A 13,669-nucleotide genomic window follows, 5' to 3' on the forward strand; every position below is an offset into this window, starting at 1 on the left:
TGCGTTGCGGTTAAAGAACTCCCATACGGATCTGACATTGAAATCAAGTGTGTCGCTATTTTGTCTGATAGTCCGCAAAATCTTTGATTCATTTTAAACTGGAAAAGCTCGGTTATGCAGGCTGGACGTTTCCGCAAGAAGCAAGGGACAAAAGCTGTGACCTGTGGCCGAGGGCGTCGCTCCGTCCCACCACATTAGGCTTAGCATTGCCATTTTGGAGAAAATCCCTACATGCCCTCCTTGAACTATGTACCTATGGTGTCGAAGGGCAACCACCCCGCCACAATTTGCATAAGTAGGTGGCGGCCACCCAGCAGAGATTCCAACGCTCATGCTCCCAATGCTCGCCGCTACAATTTCCTTGAACGATTGATGCAACCCGTCGCTGCCAGTACTGCATTGTATGATTGAATGCTTTTTCATATTCCTGCTAGCGGATGATAGCGCTTACTATTCCTAGTCCCGGTCACTACCATGTCTTTCTCAGCAGGTATCGACGTGCCGGCGTGGAGGCCGAAAGCCATTATATTCGACCTACTCACTGCTCTTCTGGACTCGTGGACCCTTTGGGACGCGTCCACGCCATCGGCTACCTCCGCGGAAGGGAGGAGCTGGCGTGAGCGCTATCTGGAACTCACCTTCGGGTCGGGCGCGTACGTCCCTTATGAGGATCTCGTCAGGGAGGCAGCTAGCCAGGTCGGGTTACCGGGATCTGCCCCTGATGCTTTGCTACGCAACTGGCAAAATCTCCTGCCATGGCCCGAGGCCGCAGGAGTTCTCCGCGAACTGAAGGCACGGGGGTATAAGCTTGGTGTGGTGACAAATTGCTCGAGGTACCTAGGGCACGCTGCAGCCGAAAGGGTGAATGTCCATGGGAGTGCTGGAAGCCCAGACGACATGTTTGAAGCTGTCGTTACAGCTGAAGAGGCAGGGTTTTACAAACCTGCCGAGCAAGCTTATAGGGCTGTCCTGGATGCGATGGGCGTTGACGCTCGCGATGTGTTATTTGTTGCTGGCAGCGCAGGCGATGTCGAGGGCGCCACAAATGCTGGCATGAAAGTTGTTTGGCACAACCGCGTCGGGTTGGGCAAAAAGGGTGGGGCAGTTCCGCTGAAGGAGGCTGGAACACTCGATGACACTCTGAGAGACTTTCTGTGAAGGTATTGTCGGGGGAATCGTTGTCCTACACTCTGGCCGCAGCCATCAGCCACACACAATCGTTATATCCGAATAATTGCACTCGCGGATACGACTAGAGCTTCAATATAGCAATAGAGTAAAGTTCACGAGTTGAACCCCCCCTCAGGTCTATTCCATGGCCTCGCTCGTCCCTACCTCCTGGCTCGTGCCTTCCGCTCAACTTCCCTTTCCTATCAGGTTGAGCGTGACCAGTCGATCACCACGTGTTTGCAACGTCCTTCAACTACTGTCAAGTTTAATGAACCGTTTTATCCATTTCCGATGTATAAACCAGCTCCGCCCCGTCCAAAAAAGACCAGAATTGTGCGCACGCGCACCGGATGTAGCACGTGCAGGAAAAGACGCACAAAGGTCGCGCATTCCAGAATCACCGTGGAAGCAATTACTTTGAAACTCACACGCTATGATAGTGTGACGAGAAGAAGCCTTCATGCGGCACCTGCTCAAGACTTGGACTAACATGCCAACAATCCCCGCCAAAATTTGAGTTCAAAAACGTTTCATTCTCTTCGGCCAAGTTTCAACAGCAAAACAAGGCATACACGGCTGCTGCTGCTGCTGCTTCTGGCTTTAGCAATTCAGCTGATGATGCTCCACAGCGGTGCCAGCTTGGTTTGCGAGAAGATAATCGTGGTGCGGACTCATCAATTGACTGGCTCGTCGGTTTATCGGCGGAACCGGAACGTTCTTTGTTCCACGACGAATTCTTCTGGACATTGGCTGAAGTTTCACAGGCCAATACCGATCGAATTTTCTTCGATGAGATTGTTGACTCGGGCCTTCAATCAGACCATGGCAGATTCGTAAACGACAGCTTCCAGCTTTGTCTTGCAAGTGCATGCGAGACCGGCAATACCACGCAGGTTATTCCAGCACCCGCCTACACTGCAGTCCAATCAGAGAAAAAGGACCTTGAATGCACTGATGAGTCGCTCTCGAATATGCCTGCTGCTGTCCTTCCTCATCGAGACGCCATTCACGTCGTCACGTTTTACATGGATGTCTGGACGAAGCAGTGTCTCCCGGCGCTCCACGTAGCATTCCACAATCTACGCAATTCGTCGCCGCTCATCACAAATATCATGGTCACTCTCTCGGCCTGTCGCTTGAGCCGAACGCAACCGCAGAGGAAGTTGTTTAAGGCGTCGGCCTGTCCTGGACTGTGCTTCCGGCCGGATGCTGGTCATGAGTCTCTTAGCTGTGAGCACTATGGTGCTGCTATGCGCAAGATGGCGAGGTGGAGTCATCAAGATTTCGACGCCCAGCCGATCGTCGGCCTAGCTGTGCTGGTCCTCTTTTGCTACTTGGAGTCGTCCATGGGCAACTTCCGGGAGTTTCGCCTCCACTCTGAGGCCATTAAGACGCTGTTAAGGCGATACACCAGCCATGTGGTTTCTAAGGGGGCTGAACTGCTTGCTGCATGGGTCGAAATCGACGTACAAAACTGGTGGCGGAGGGCATATTTCAGCACACCAGACTTCCCACGGAGCCCTGGTTTTGAGTCGCTTCACCCTCAACTGGAAGCTGCTCTAATTGCAACTGCTGACCGAAGGGCGATTATCCTCTCTATTCTTTGCGAGTCTCATCGTCTCAATACTGCGGCTATTCTTTCATGCTGGGATGCCTTCAAGGACAACGATTCGACAACAATATCGTATAGTACATCACCCCGCCCAACTGCTACGGGAACAACACAACGAACGAAGCCGACTACGCTCACTGAGTACGTGGCCTTGTTGAAAACTCAATCCGAAATGTTGAACGGCTGGCATGCCTTCCTTCCCGGCCATGATCTACCTATGTCCAGCCACCAGGAACAGATACACCCAGCACAGGGCGAGCCACTTTTTCAACCGCTGCATTTCCGGTCGCACCGTTCAGCTATGAATTTTGCCTACTATGTTACCGCCAGAGTCATGCAATGCACTGGCCCATTTGAAAGTTTAGATGCTGCGTCCCCAGGCTGTGTCGACCTGGACGTAGCGTATCAAGAAGCAGAGATTTGGATCTCAATCCTCCTCCGCATAGCGGCTGGAATTGACTGGGATGAATGCATCCAATCGAACGTCTACTCCGTCGGATTCACAGGCCTCCTGCTCGCCTGCTCCCTTCGCACTCGCAGCCACGTTGTTGGACTTTGGGTGCAGAACTGGCTGGAGGAGCGGTTGATGGGGGACGACTTTGAGGAAGGGAACTTCCCCGTGTTTCAAATTCTCGACACAATACGTCTCATCAACGACGAGCGCAGCCGTGGGTGGGACGTGCTTGCGTTATTCCAGACGGTGGACGACGGAGGTGGCAGCGGCAAGTTCGGTTCGTATCACAGCCAGTGTATGGGTTCTCTATGGGTCTACGGGAGATGTAGAGATACTGGAGATATGTGTTTGTATCGCAGGTCATTGAGAATGACTGGTATGAATAGTTGACTTTCCATTCAAATTTATTAATAACGAATTATTCGCCACCCTCGTCACTGTCGGGATCATGGACCTCATTGCCGCTTCAGCTACTGAAGAAAATTTGAGGCGCTGTGGCCTGAACTGTTTCGTCAAAAAGCAGCATCAGAGTGAGGTGCGGCAATCAGCGCCGGTCATCTCACGCAGGGTTGGGAATTGTGCCAGTGCGGTGCGTCTCAGACGGACACCAACGCGCGGCGGGTGATGGTGGAGGTTGGTAAGGGTGTGTCCACGTTGCCAGGCTTTGTGTCTTGGACAATCCAAGCTACCACGGTGAGGCTTATCATCGGTCCCGCGCACCCGATCGGGTAAGGGCCCTGTGCCACGACTGGACTTGCATGAGCGATGCCAAGAAAGGGGCCACAACTTCTCCAGCTCTATCACGTCAAATATGTTGCCGAGTCTTCACACACTCACCATCAGGCGTTGCGTTGGATATGCGCACCCTTACTGTAATAGTAGAAGCTACTACCGGTAGGTTGCGTTCATCGTTTCGGACCACCCGTTTGGGCAATTAACATCGGGTGCTGCCGGAGCGCGGAAATCGATATGCAGCCACGAGGCTCCACATGATTTCCAGCAGCCCCCGAACGTTGATCAACTTCAAAAAGATGCGGCACCTCGAACGGCTAGATTCAGTTTATTCAACCGCCCCGAATCATTTTTTAAATCAGTCACGGACCAGCCATTTCCTCTGCTGCCAATTAAACACTATGGCTGGGTCGCAGAAGACTGACGCTCACGTCGAAGACATGTGGCAATTATGCATCGGCAAAGACATCTATCAAGTCCCTAAGCCCACTGTGGTGCTTGATAGAGCCAAGATGCAACGACACTGTCAGTCTCTGCTGGATGCTGTGGACCACCTTGGAGTGGACTTTCGGGCGCATGTCAAGACACATAAAGTAATCTCCTGAATCCCATACGCCCAAGGTCGGCCTCTCATCAAGACTGACATTCAAACAACAGACCAAGGAAGGTGTCCGTCTGCAAGCTGGCGAAACTAGAAGAGATGTCCGGTTGGTGGCGTCGACTATTGCAGAAATGGAGTACCTACTGCCTGTTCTGTATGAGTTCAGAAACAGCGGGCGGAATATCAACGTGCTATATGGTATCCCGCTGCCACTGTCCCAAGTCGGGAGACTCGCGGATCTTGGCCGGAAATTGGGCCGAGGGAGCATATCTATTCTCGTTGACCACATAGCCCAGCTAATCCCCGTCTCCCGGTTTTTCGAACAAGCGGGATTCCCAGTCGACGTATACTTAAAGGTGGACACGGGTTATCACCGCGCAGGCCTTCCACCATCCAGCATCAATAAAGACGAGTTAGTCGTTAGGTTGATGCAACTTGAAGGTGAGGGAAAACTCCGCTTCGTTGGTCTCTACTCCCACAGCAGTCTCAGCTACAACGACTCGACGCCGAAAGAGGCAATGGCCAATCTCGAAGGCGAAATCAACGGCTGCCTTGACGCTCTGTGTAGCAATGCACACATGTTTCCCAAAGGCAAGGACATTACAATTAGCGTTGGGGCCTCGCCTCAAGTAACAGCAGTCCAAAACCTAATGGCACCTGAAGACAACATTTTTGAACACACCGAACGATTAAGGAAAACAATGCAAAAGGTCATAAATGGCTACCCGGCTGGGCTCTCCACAAAGCTGGAACTTCATGCCGGCGTATACTCGGTTCTCGACGTACAGCAACTTTCCACCCGGGCGCGGGTTCAGCTTGGCGACTATGAGGATGAAATTGCCATTTCTGTCATGGCAGAGGTCTGCAGCATCTACAACAATGGCGAGCGACGGCAGCCCGAGGCTCTTGTTGCGGTAGGCGTCTTGGGGTTGGGGCGAGAGCCATGCGCAGCATACGAGGGGTGGGGCGTTATCCATCGTGATGCATACTCTCCTGGGGCAAAACCTAACCGCCGCCTGATTGTCAGCCGAGTCAGCCAAGAACACTGCATCGTATCATGGGAACGGGGAGCTGGGGCTGAGATCCAGGGGAGTCTGCCTCCGATACCACTTGAAGTCGGTCAGACTGTTCGCATATATCCAAATCATGCTTGTATCACTGGAGCCTTGTACGGGCGCTATTTGGTGGTGGACTCTTCCAGCGATGGGCAGGATGAGACTCGAGTGGTTGACGTCTGGACAAGAGCAAGCGGATGGTAGTCTCTCGCGGGTGTACTTACCGGTTACTTCTGGAGGAAAAGTCACAGGTCCCAATTGTTACCTAAAGAACCCGTAAAGTGATTGCCAAGCACTACATCGAGTTTAGTACTTTTGCTAACGTGTGCGCCAAATATCCGATGTCTCGTACAAATCACATTGCTCGGGAGACTCGCGATCACCATGACAATAATAGCGGTTTCCCGCAGTGCAGACTTGAGGCAGGGGAAGCGTTTAGAGCTTACGATAGGCCTTATTAATGCGGTATATCACTAATAGGAGTAGATAAAGGATTATATAGTTATGGGTCTGCGCCCTCTCTATTATATATAAATCGCTTACTAATTTAAGAATGACTAACTTTTATATATAAAATATATCCTTGCATACGTTCAATCAGGGTCGTGGATCAGGGCCTTTCTTTTTTTTTTTTTTTTAGTAACGGTCGGTCGGTAGTGACTGATATCTAACGGGGTTTAGAACGGCTGGACTGAAAAACTCGGTCGATGCTGGGATGCTGGGGTTTGTTAGCGCGATCCCACGTGCAGCAGCGGTGGAGGGGATGACGGAGGCCAGTGCGCGCTTGGGTGCATTGTAGGCATGTGTGCACGTCCATGTGTAGCGTGTAAGAGAGAGAAATGTGATGATGCTCGCGAAACATGGCAACATGGTTGTAGCCTGCTCGGCTGCTCTGGCGCGACCATGGCGGTGAGCGATACCATACGAACATAGAGAGACGGAGTGACAGACAGCCCGCATCACCAACTTGAACCCTTGACGATGCATGCGTGCGCAGAGAGACGACATCATCATCATCATCATCATCATCATCACGCACCTGCTGCTCATCTCACTCAACGGCCCGGCCCGGGACACCGCCGCCCCCCCGCGTCTCAAACATGCCTACTTCGTACTCTCTTGCTCGCTCTCTACCCACGGAAGCTTTCTGCTCCGAGTGAGTCTGAGTGAGTGAGTGAATGAATGAGCGGGTGCCCAATCGGGGGCCGCGACGCGCCTGGCGCTCTCTCGCGCTCGGAGACGGCAGCGCCGTCCTACAGCCTACCTACATTTCAACTAACCGAACTAACAATGGACGACGGGGGCCAGCGTGGGCTAGATGGCAGTGGGCTCGGAGAGAGCAGTATCCGGGGAAATGCGGCCCCTGGGGCTTACCGAGGTATCAAGAGCGCCGAACTGCTGCTGCTGCTGCTAGGCTCTTCGACAAGGGACGGGCCGACGGGACGGGAGCTTTGGCCCCCCCCCTTCCCTCCCTGGGGGCTGGCTGGGTGTCGGCTGATGATCATGCCGAGTATGATGTAAAATGACTGATTAGAAAGACGGCCAATTTTTCCAAATTTTTTTTTTTTAAAAAAAACCTTTTTTGGACCAGGTGTGTGCTCCTATGCAGGAGTCGATGTCACCGCCCTCGATGTGACTTCCAGTCGTCACGCCTGCGTCTGGCCGCGCGGCTAATAAGCATCTGCATCACATGCAGTGCCCGCGGTGGTGATGGCGGCGGTGGTCAAGCTAAAGCCCCAGGCAGGGGATTTCGACAGGTCGAAGCCCGGGCGAGACATGCCATGCCATGCGCAGCGCGCGGGGTGAAGCCGGGAGTGCAGTGCAGTGCCATGCGTAGTACTCAGAGTAGTACGTGCATACTAAATGCATACTACTAAACTCCATGCGAAGTAGTTACAGTGTGTCGATGTCTGTGCGGGAGCTCCTGCAGGTCTCCCCCAAGCTTTCGTGTATGTAAGGCAGTACATTCAGAGTCACCCCCCACACAGAATATTTATTTCTGCCTGTTCTTAGATCTCTGATCCTACCTGTATGTACTACGTCCTTACCAGGTTATGTGCTGCCCGTTTTCTGTCGCTTCAGTACGAAAAGGGAAAGAGAAGAAGAAAATCCTCTTGGGCTCACTCGCACGCCCGTCGTCGTCAAAAGAGCTAGAAGAAGAAAAATAAATAAAAAGAGGACAAGGAAGTGAAGCCGAGGCGGCGTGCCATGTCCCGGCAGACGGGACAAAGCACGCACGCACGCGCGCGCTTGCTTGCCCGCCCCATGCGCGCACATCGAGATTGAGACGAGACAAATGCCAATGCGACACATCATCCCACGCACGTCTCCGGGGAGCCGTCGTCCCACGTCCGCGCTGCTGAATCCTACTATTTCGAGACACGCGACGAGGATGACGATGGTTCCGTGGATGGGAAAGTGAGGCAATCCCTCACTTTACCTTTTTTTTTTTTTTTTTTTAACTCGATATTACTTACACTGTGCTTTGTAGCCATACAGACAAGGCACTTGAGTAGGCAGGCAAGTAGTTCCTAGGTTGATGGGTAGTTACGAAGTAGGTAGCACCGGGCTGAGACGGACTTTTGAGGCAGACCCTTGAACGAGAGCGAGCGAGAGGGAGGTGGCCAAGCAAGCAGGGCCGTTTGGACGATAACGCAAGACGAAACGCCAACCACCACCACCACCACCACATCCTCGGGTTGGTAGCCTCTTTCTCTGCTCTCTACCTCCCTCCCTCTATGTCACTCCTCGACTGCCATATGCTGATGCTGCTTTGCTGGGTCGGTTCTTGACGCCCCAATGGGCACCGCCCCCGGTCCGAGCCACGGCACGGCATCCATCCATCCAAGTCGACTGGCGCCGCGAGTCGTGCGCCGCGAGTCGTGACGACGACGGCGACGACGGCGACGACGACGACGGCGACGACGGCGACGACGACGACGACATGCCACTCCTTCATTCCTTCGTTCGTTGCGTGCGCAGCCGCCAAGGCGCACACACATCCTCCACATGCACTCCCCAAGCCTCCCTCCCTCCCTGCGTGTTTCCAGAATTAGAAAATTCGTCAGCAAAAAGATCTTCTTGTGTGTGTGAGTGAGTGTGTCTGTCTCTCTCCCTCTTTTCTCTACGTCTTTCCCTTGGGATCTTTTTCGTCTTCTCTTTGTTGTGCCAAATTCTTGGTTCGGCTGCAGGCTCCCTCCCTCCCTCCTCCTCCCCTCCACACACATGTACACATACCCCCCCCGGCAACCCATCATCATCATCATCCATCGCCCGGCTTGCAGGTTGGTTATGTACGGATACTTCGTACAGCGCGGGCAGACCCGGATTCCGGTGCCCGGTCTGTGCCTGTCCGTTCCGGGCCCCGGAGAGACCGGTCTGCAGGGTATCGTCATAGTAACATGTTTTTTTTTTGGGGGGGGGGTTCGTTTCCGCAGCAGTAGCAGCGGCGGCAGCGGTGACGTCTAACGGAACCTGGGGGTGGGGGGAAAGGGGTTTAAACCTGCTCCTTTGCTGTGCTGCTGCTGCGGTCTTTTGCTCGCCAGCCCCCGCCCCCCCCCAGCTTCACAATCAGACGCCAAGGGGGGGTGCGTTGGGCGAGCTGCTGCACATGCGTGCGTGTGTGTCGGGTGTGGTGTGCTTGCTTGCTTGCTTGCTTGCTTGCTTGATCGCTGCGTGCGAGCGCCTCTTTGTGCCTGATTATCCCGCGCCGCGTCTCTCCGTCCCTGCCCGTCTGGTTGTCTGTTTGAACCAAGTCGATTTGTTGACTCGCTCTCTCTCTCGCTCTCTGCGCCTCTTTCTTCACCGTCGCCCTGCCCTGCCATGCCCTGCGCCGCCCGCCCGCCCCGTCAGGTCAGGCCCTCTGCTTCACCCAGCGGCGGCGGGAACCCCTGCAGGCACAAGTTCACAGCCTGTCTTGCCCACTCATTGCACCCGCCTCCTGCTGTTGCTGCTGCTGCTGCTCCTCCTCCTCCTCCATTCTCCTCCTCCACGCCCCTCCCCCCCCGGTCCTGCAATGGGGCGCCGCCGCCGCCGCCGCCCGCTCACAGACTAAATCCCGGCAGCGCGGATGCGGACCCCCTCCCCGGTCCCTGGCGGAAGAAATCCAATCCTTCCTTTCAGGCACCAAACTTGGTTCTCGGTCGCGAGCGGGAGAGCCGACGGGACGACGATCAGGCCAAACCAGACCAGACCAGACCAGACCAGGCCAGGCCAGGCCAGGCCAAGCCAGGCGGACGGGAAGGGGGATGGATGATGATGGATGGAATGCATGGACCGACAGGACAGGCAAGTGCATGGCGACGCCCCCCCGGTTCCTCGCTCGCTGTGGCTCGGCCGAACGCCGAACGAACGGTTCTTTTACATTATTTCTATCACATTATTTCTGATTAATTTTTGCAAGTTCTTTTTGGACCGTGGTTTGTGCTTGTAGTGAGTGTTCTAGACGTTTGAAACGGCGCGTCATCCGTCACTGGACGGGTGGCTTCCACGAGCTCCTCTTGGTATCCTTGCGTGTTAATCGCAGTCCCTGGTTATTGCTACGCTCCGCAAGTTGAGCCACAGATGTGTGCAGTTGGGCCCTCGTTCGTGGCCCCTCGACTGTGACTTTGAACTCTTGGCTCCCGAGTCTTGGCTGTGCTCGTCCAATTCCGTCCGCAGGGACCCTCCCCCCCCCTTCCCCCAGATAGACAGGCTGCTGCTGCTCCCCGGCTTCCATCCCCCCTCTCCCTCGCCCCCCACCACCACCACCATCTCGGCCAGGGATCAGGGAGTCAGTCAGTCAGGGACTCAGGGACATTGAATCGTCTGTCTGTCTGTCCATCTGTCTGCTGCCCCTGTTCGTCTACATCCTTTCTTCTTTACGTATTTCTCTCTGCTGCTGCTGCTGCTGCTGCTTCTTCAAATCTTTTCTTCTTTTCCGCCCTTAGCTGTCAACACAACAGTGCGCCCGCCCGCCCGTCCGGCTCGCTTGCTTTGCTTTTGCTTTTGCTGCTACTTGCTTGGCTCGTTGCCTCGCTTGCGTCTCACTCACCTCACACTGCTTGGTTGTTGCCTCAGCCAGCACTCTCTTTTTTCTCACTTCCTCACGGAGGTGAAGAGAGAGAGAGAGAGGCACGACATACATATCTTGCCGCCGCCGCCTGCACTGTCTCCCCCTCCCGGCCTCGTGTGCTGCAGAGCCAAGAAGCGAGCACGCCCCAGGCCCCTTCTATTCCCGACGAAAACGCGTTGGGCCTCTTCCGTCTCCTCGTCCACTCCGACGTACGACGGCCAAGGACGTGCACCGCTTCCTCGAAATAAAATAGAAAACTCTTTCCCATTTGTACAAAGTACAATACCAAAGCAGCCTCCGCCCCTGCCTTCCAACATCCGCATCCCACGTCGACGAGGAGGCGTCCCGCAGCATGCGCATTTGTGTCGGCTCGGCGACAGAAACCTTTACACGTCACGTCATCCTCATCTCATCCTGATCCTCCCGGATCTCACAACCCGCAGGGTCCCGAAACACCGAGGCTAGGGCCCAACGACCAGCAACCAGGGTTGCCCGACCAGACGACGAGGCTCTCGGTCATTGCGCTGTCCATTGTCGACGTCGGCGAAGCTAAGACATACCACGGCCCTCGAGGAAGGGAAGAAGAAAAAAAGGGACAAGAAGGGACGTCCCCCCCCTCCTTCGCCATAAACCAACCGAGCTCTTCCCTCCCCACCCCCGGTCCCCGAAAGTCGACCTAGACCTGCAGCTCCAACCTCTGTCCAGCCTAGTCGCCTTCTTCCCCTGGCACCGGGCCGGCTATCTTCAAAGCAAGGCCGCCGCCATTCTCCCTATCTCAGGCGCTTTCTCTCCGTTCGTGGGCCCCCCCGTCGTCTGCGAAAACCTCCGTGCCCATCGCCCGACCGCCCGCCCGCCCTCACCGCCTTCCGGGGGTGTCTCTTCGGCGACAGAAAGACGACGGCCGTTTGTCTGCACTCGTCGGCTGCAGTCTCGGCACCTGCAGCGACCACCGCCCGAGCGACCGTGAGTGAAGAGGGGGAGGAGGACCAAGCGGCGGTCGTCTCGGACTGGCCAAGCAAGCTGCTGCCTGCCAAGGTACAGTATACTTGACGGCGGCAAGCAATCCATCCCTCGACAACGGACGGACGGACAGACGGCGCTCACTCGCCCGTTGGGCCAACCCGCAGCGGCACCCGAGCGGCGCAACCGCCACTAGCTAATAAGGTATCACTGGAGCCAGCTAGCCCGGGCAACCACCTCGCCCGACCTGACCTGACCTGACCTGACCGGGGGGAGGGGGCCTCCACCGGCAGCAACGCACCGCACACCACTAGGGCACCGCCCGCCGCTGTTGCTGCCACCGCCGGCGCGCGAGGGGGGCTGTTAAATACAACCGCCACTGCCCCGACCTCCACTGCCCTGCACCCGCCCCAACAGCGCACCGCTGGGCACCTCCATCACCCCCGACCCGACGCCAGTGCGGCACCCGCACACACCTCACCTACGGGCACGCACCGGGCTACCTACACACAACACAACACACCAGACACGCCAGACTTGCATACCTGGGCTGCCAGTGCACTACTAACACCTACTACACCCACGCGAGCACACCAACCCTGCCAACGCTCCGGCGCCGGGCAAAAATCTGCCAACCCCGAGACAGAAACGGTCGATTACGCCAGCGCACATCATTATTATCACCACCACCACCACCACTACCACCACTGCTACACCACCACCGCAACCGCCGCCACCACCACCACAATCGCACGCCGCGCGCATCGCGACGAGCCATGGCGCCGCGATACCACGTATCAGCGAGGTGAGCAGTCCCCCCCGGTCAATTGCGTCTCCGCGTCCCCGCCCCAGCCTGCTGACGGCCTCGCGTCCAGCCGCGAGCTCCATGTCGTGGTCCTCGGAGCAGGTTCGTCTATCTCTCTACAAACGTCTCATCACGTGCGTACCCACCTGACTGGCATCGACTACAGGCGGCGTTGGCAAGAGCTGTCTCACAGGTGAGCCTCATCAAGCCCCTGAGTGTGAGGCGCGCGGCAGAGACTCATTTCGCAACAGCCCAATTCGTCCACAACGAGTGGATTGAAAGCTATGATCCCACCATTGAGGATTCGTACCGCACCCAGGTCCAAGTCGATGTGAGTGGTGGCCCGCTGCCGACCCCCCAACGCGCGCCACTGGCCTGGGCACGATGATCAACTGACTCGCTCGTTCAGGGGCGCCAGGTCGTGCTGGAGATGTGAGTCGCCTCCTTTTTTTACGGCTGCCGTATTGCCTGCCTCAAAACGGATGTTGACTTGAGAATTGCAGCCTCGACACGGCGGGTACGGAGCAATTTGGTATGTCACCGAGATTGAAAGCAGGTCTTGGCTCCGCGCACATGGCCAAGCGACTGGTCACCGATATTGCCATTCGGTCGCTAATCTTAGCTAGTGGCCATGAGAGACCTTTACATGAAGACCGGCCAAGGCTTCCTCCTCGTCTTCAGCATCACGTCCCCCTCATCTCTGACGGAACTTGCCGGCCTACGGGAGGAAATCATTCGCATCAAGGATGACGAAAACGTCCCCATGGTCATCGTCGGCAACAAAGCGGACCTCGAAGAGGGGCGGGTCGTCCCTAGGGCCAAAGGCTTCTCCATATCTCAGAAGTGGGGAGCACCCTACTACGAGTCCAGCGCGAGGACACGAAGTGAGTGTGCGCGTGGTGTAGAGGCCACCTGACTTGGGGTCGCAACACGCACATCCATGATGCTGACTGGCCATGCAGCCAATGTGGATGAGGTTTTCATTGACCTGTGTCGCCAAATGCTTCGCAAGGACGACGACTACAACATCGGGCCCGAGGCTGATGACGGGGGCTTCAAGTTTGATGCCTTTCGCGGATCGGGCAAGAAGCGGCGGCGCATGCGAATCCGCGACCACCACCACCAAAAATGCGTCATTTTGTGAGTTTAAGGGCGCACACACACACCTACATACATCTTTTGCGTGGATCGACGACGGTACATACTAGAGCGGTTGGGCTCGACGGG

General features: G+C 55.8%; 4 protein-coding genes across 4 annotated transcripts; all 4 read left to right on the forward strand.

Moving 5' to 3' along the window:
* Positions 1 to 338: 338 nt before the first annotated feature.
* Positions 339 to 1,258, forward strand: JDV02_010058 (uncharacterized protein). Its single transcript, XM_047991771.1, has 2 exons — positions 339 to 401; positions 461 to 1,258. The coding sequence occupies exon 2, from the start codon at positions 475 to 477 to the stop codon at positions 1,156 to 1,158; it is 684 nt and encodes a 227-aa protein (XP_047847783.1). The 5' UTR covers positions 339 to 401; positions 461 to 474; the 3' UTR covers positions 1,159 to 1,258.
* A 79-nt stretch (positions 1,259 to 1,337) lies between these two features.
* JDV02_010840 (uncharacterized protein) lies at positions 1,338 to 3,660 on the forward strand. The gene is made up of 2 exons (XM_047992578.1): positions 1,338 to 1,551; positions 1,611 to 3,660. Exons 1-2 carry the CDS (start codon positions 1,462 to 1,464, stop codon positions 3,624 to 3,626), a joined length of 2,106 nt encoding a protein of 701 aa, XP_047847784.1. The 5' UTR covers positions 1,338 to 1,461; the 3' UTR covers positions 3,627 to 3,660.
* A 401-nt stretch (positions 3,661 to 4,061) lies between these two features.
* On the forward strand, positions 4,062 to 5,919 carry JDV02_010059 (D-serine ammonia-lyase). Its single transcript, XM_047991772.1, has 2 exons — positions 4,062 to 4,561; positions 4,626 to 5,919. The coding sequence occupies exons 1-2, from the start codon at positions 4,226 to 4,228 to the stop codon at positions 5,826 to 5,828; spliced, it is 1,539 nt and encodes a 512-aa protein (XP_047847785.1). The 5' UTR covers positions 4,062 to 4,225; the 3' UTR covers positions 5,829 to 5,919.
* A 6,494-nt stretch (positions 5,920 to 12,413) lies between these two features.
* RSR1 (Ras- protein rsr1) lies at positions 12,414 to 13,586 on the forward strand (the record flags this gene model as incomplete). The annotated part of the gene is made up of 8 exons (XM_047991773.1): positions 12,414 to 12,442; positions 12,513 to 12,544; positions 12,609 to 12,635; positions 12,694 to 12,773; positions 12,852 to 12,874; positions 12,946 to 12,974; positions 13,069 to 13,326; positions 13,405 to 13,586. The coding sequence occupies 8 exons, from the start codon at positions 12,414 to 12,416 to the stop codon at positions 13,584 to 13,586; spliced, it is 660 nt and encodes a 219-aa protein (XP_047847786.1).
* Between the last annotated feature and the right edge of the window lie 83 nt (positions 13,587 to 13,669).

This window comes from Purpureocillium takamizusanense, chromosome 11 (genome assembly GCF_022605165.1).
Source record: "Purpureocillium takamizusanense chromosome 11, complete sequence".
In the NCBI taxonomy this organism is placed as follows: Eukaryota; Fungi; Ascomycota; class Sordariomycetes; order Hypocreales; family Ophiocordycipitaceae; genus Purpureocillium; species Purpureocillium takamizusanense.

Bases quoted from the DNA above. Each gene is read 5' to 3' on its own strand.
- JDV02_010058 (XM_047991771.1), top strand. From the start codon at position 475: ATGTCTTTCTCAGCAGGTATCGACGTGCCGGCGTGGAGGCCGAAAGCC.
- JDV02_010840 (XM_047992578.1), top strand. From the start codon at position 1,462: ATGTATAAACCAGCTCCGCCCCGTCCAAAAAAGACCAGAATTGTGCGC. The intron at 1,552-1,610 runs GTCGCGCATTCC...ACGCTATGATAG, and splicing joins GCAGGAAAAGACGCACAAAG to TGTGACGAGAAGAAGCCTTC.
- JDV02_010059 (XM_047991772.1), top strand. From the start codon at position 4,226: ATGATTTCCAGCAGCCCCCGAACGTTGATCAACTTCAAAAAGATGCGG. The intron at 4,562-4,625 runs GTAATCTCCTGA...TTCAAACAACAG, and splicing joins CGCATGTCAAGACACATAAA to ACCAAGGAAGGTGTCCGTCT.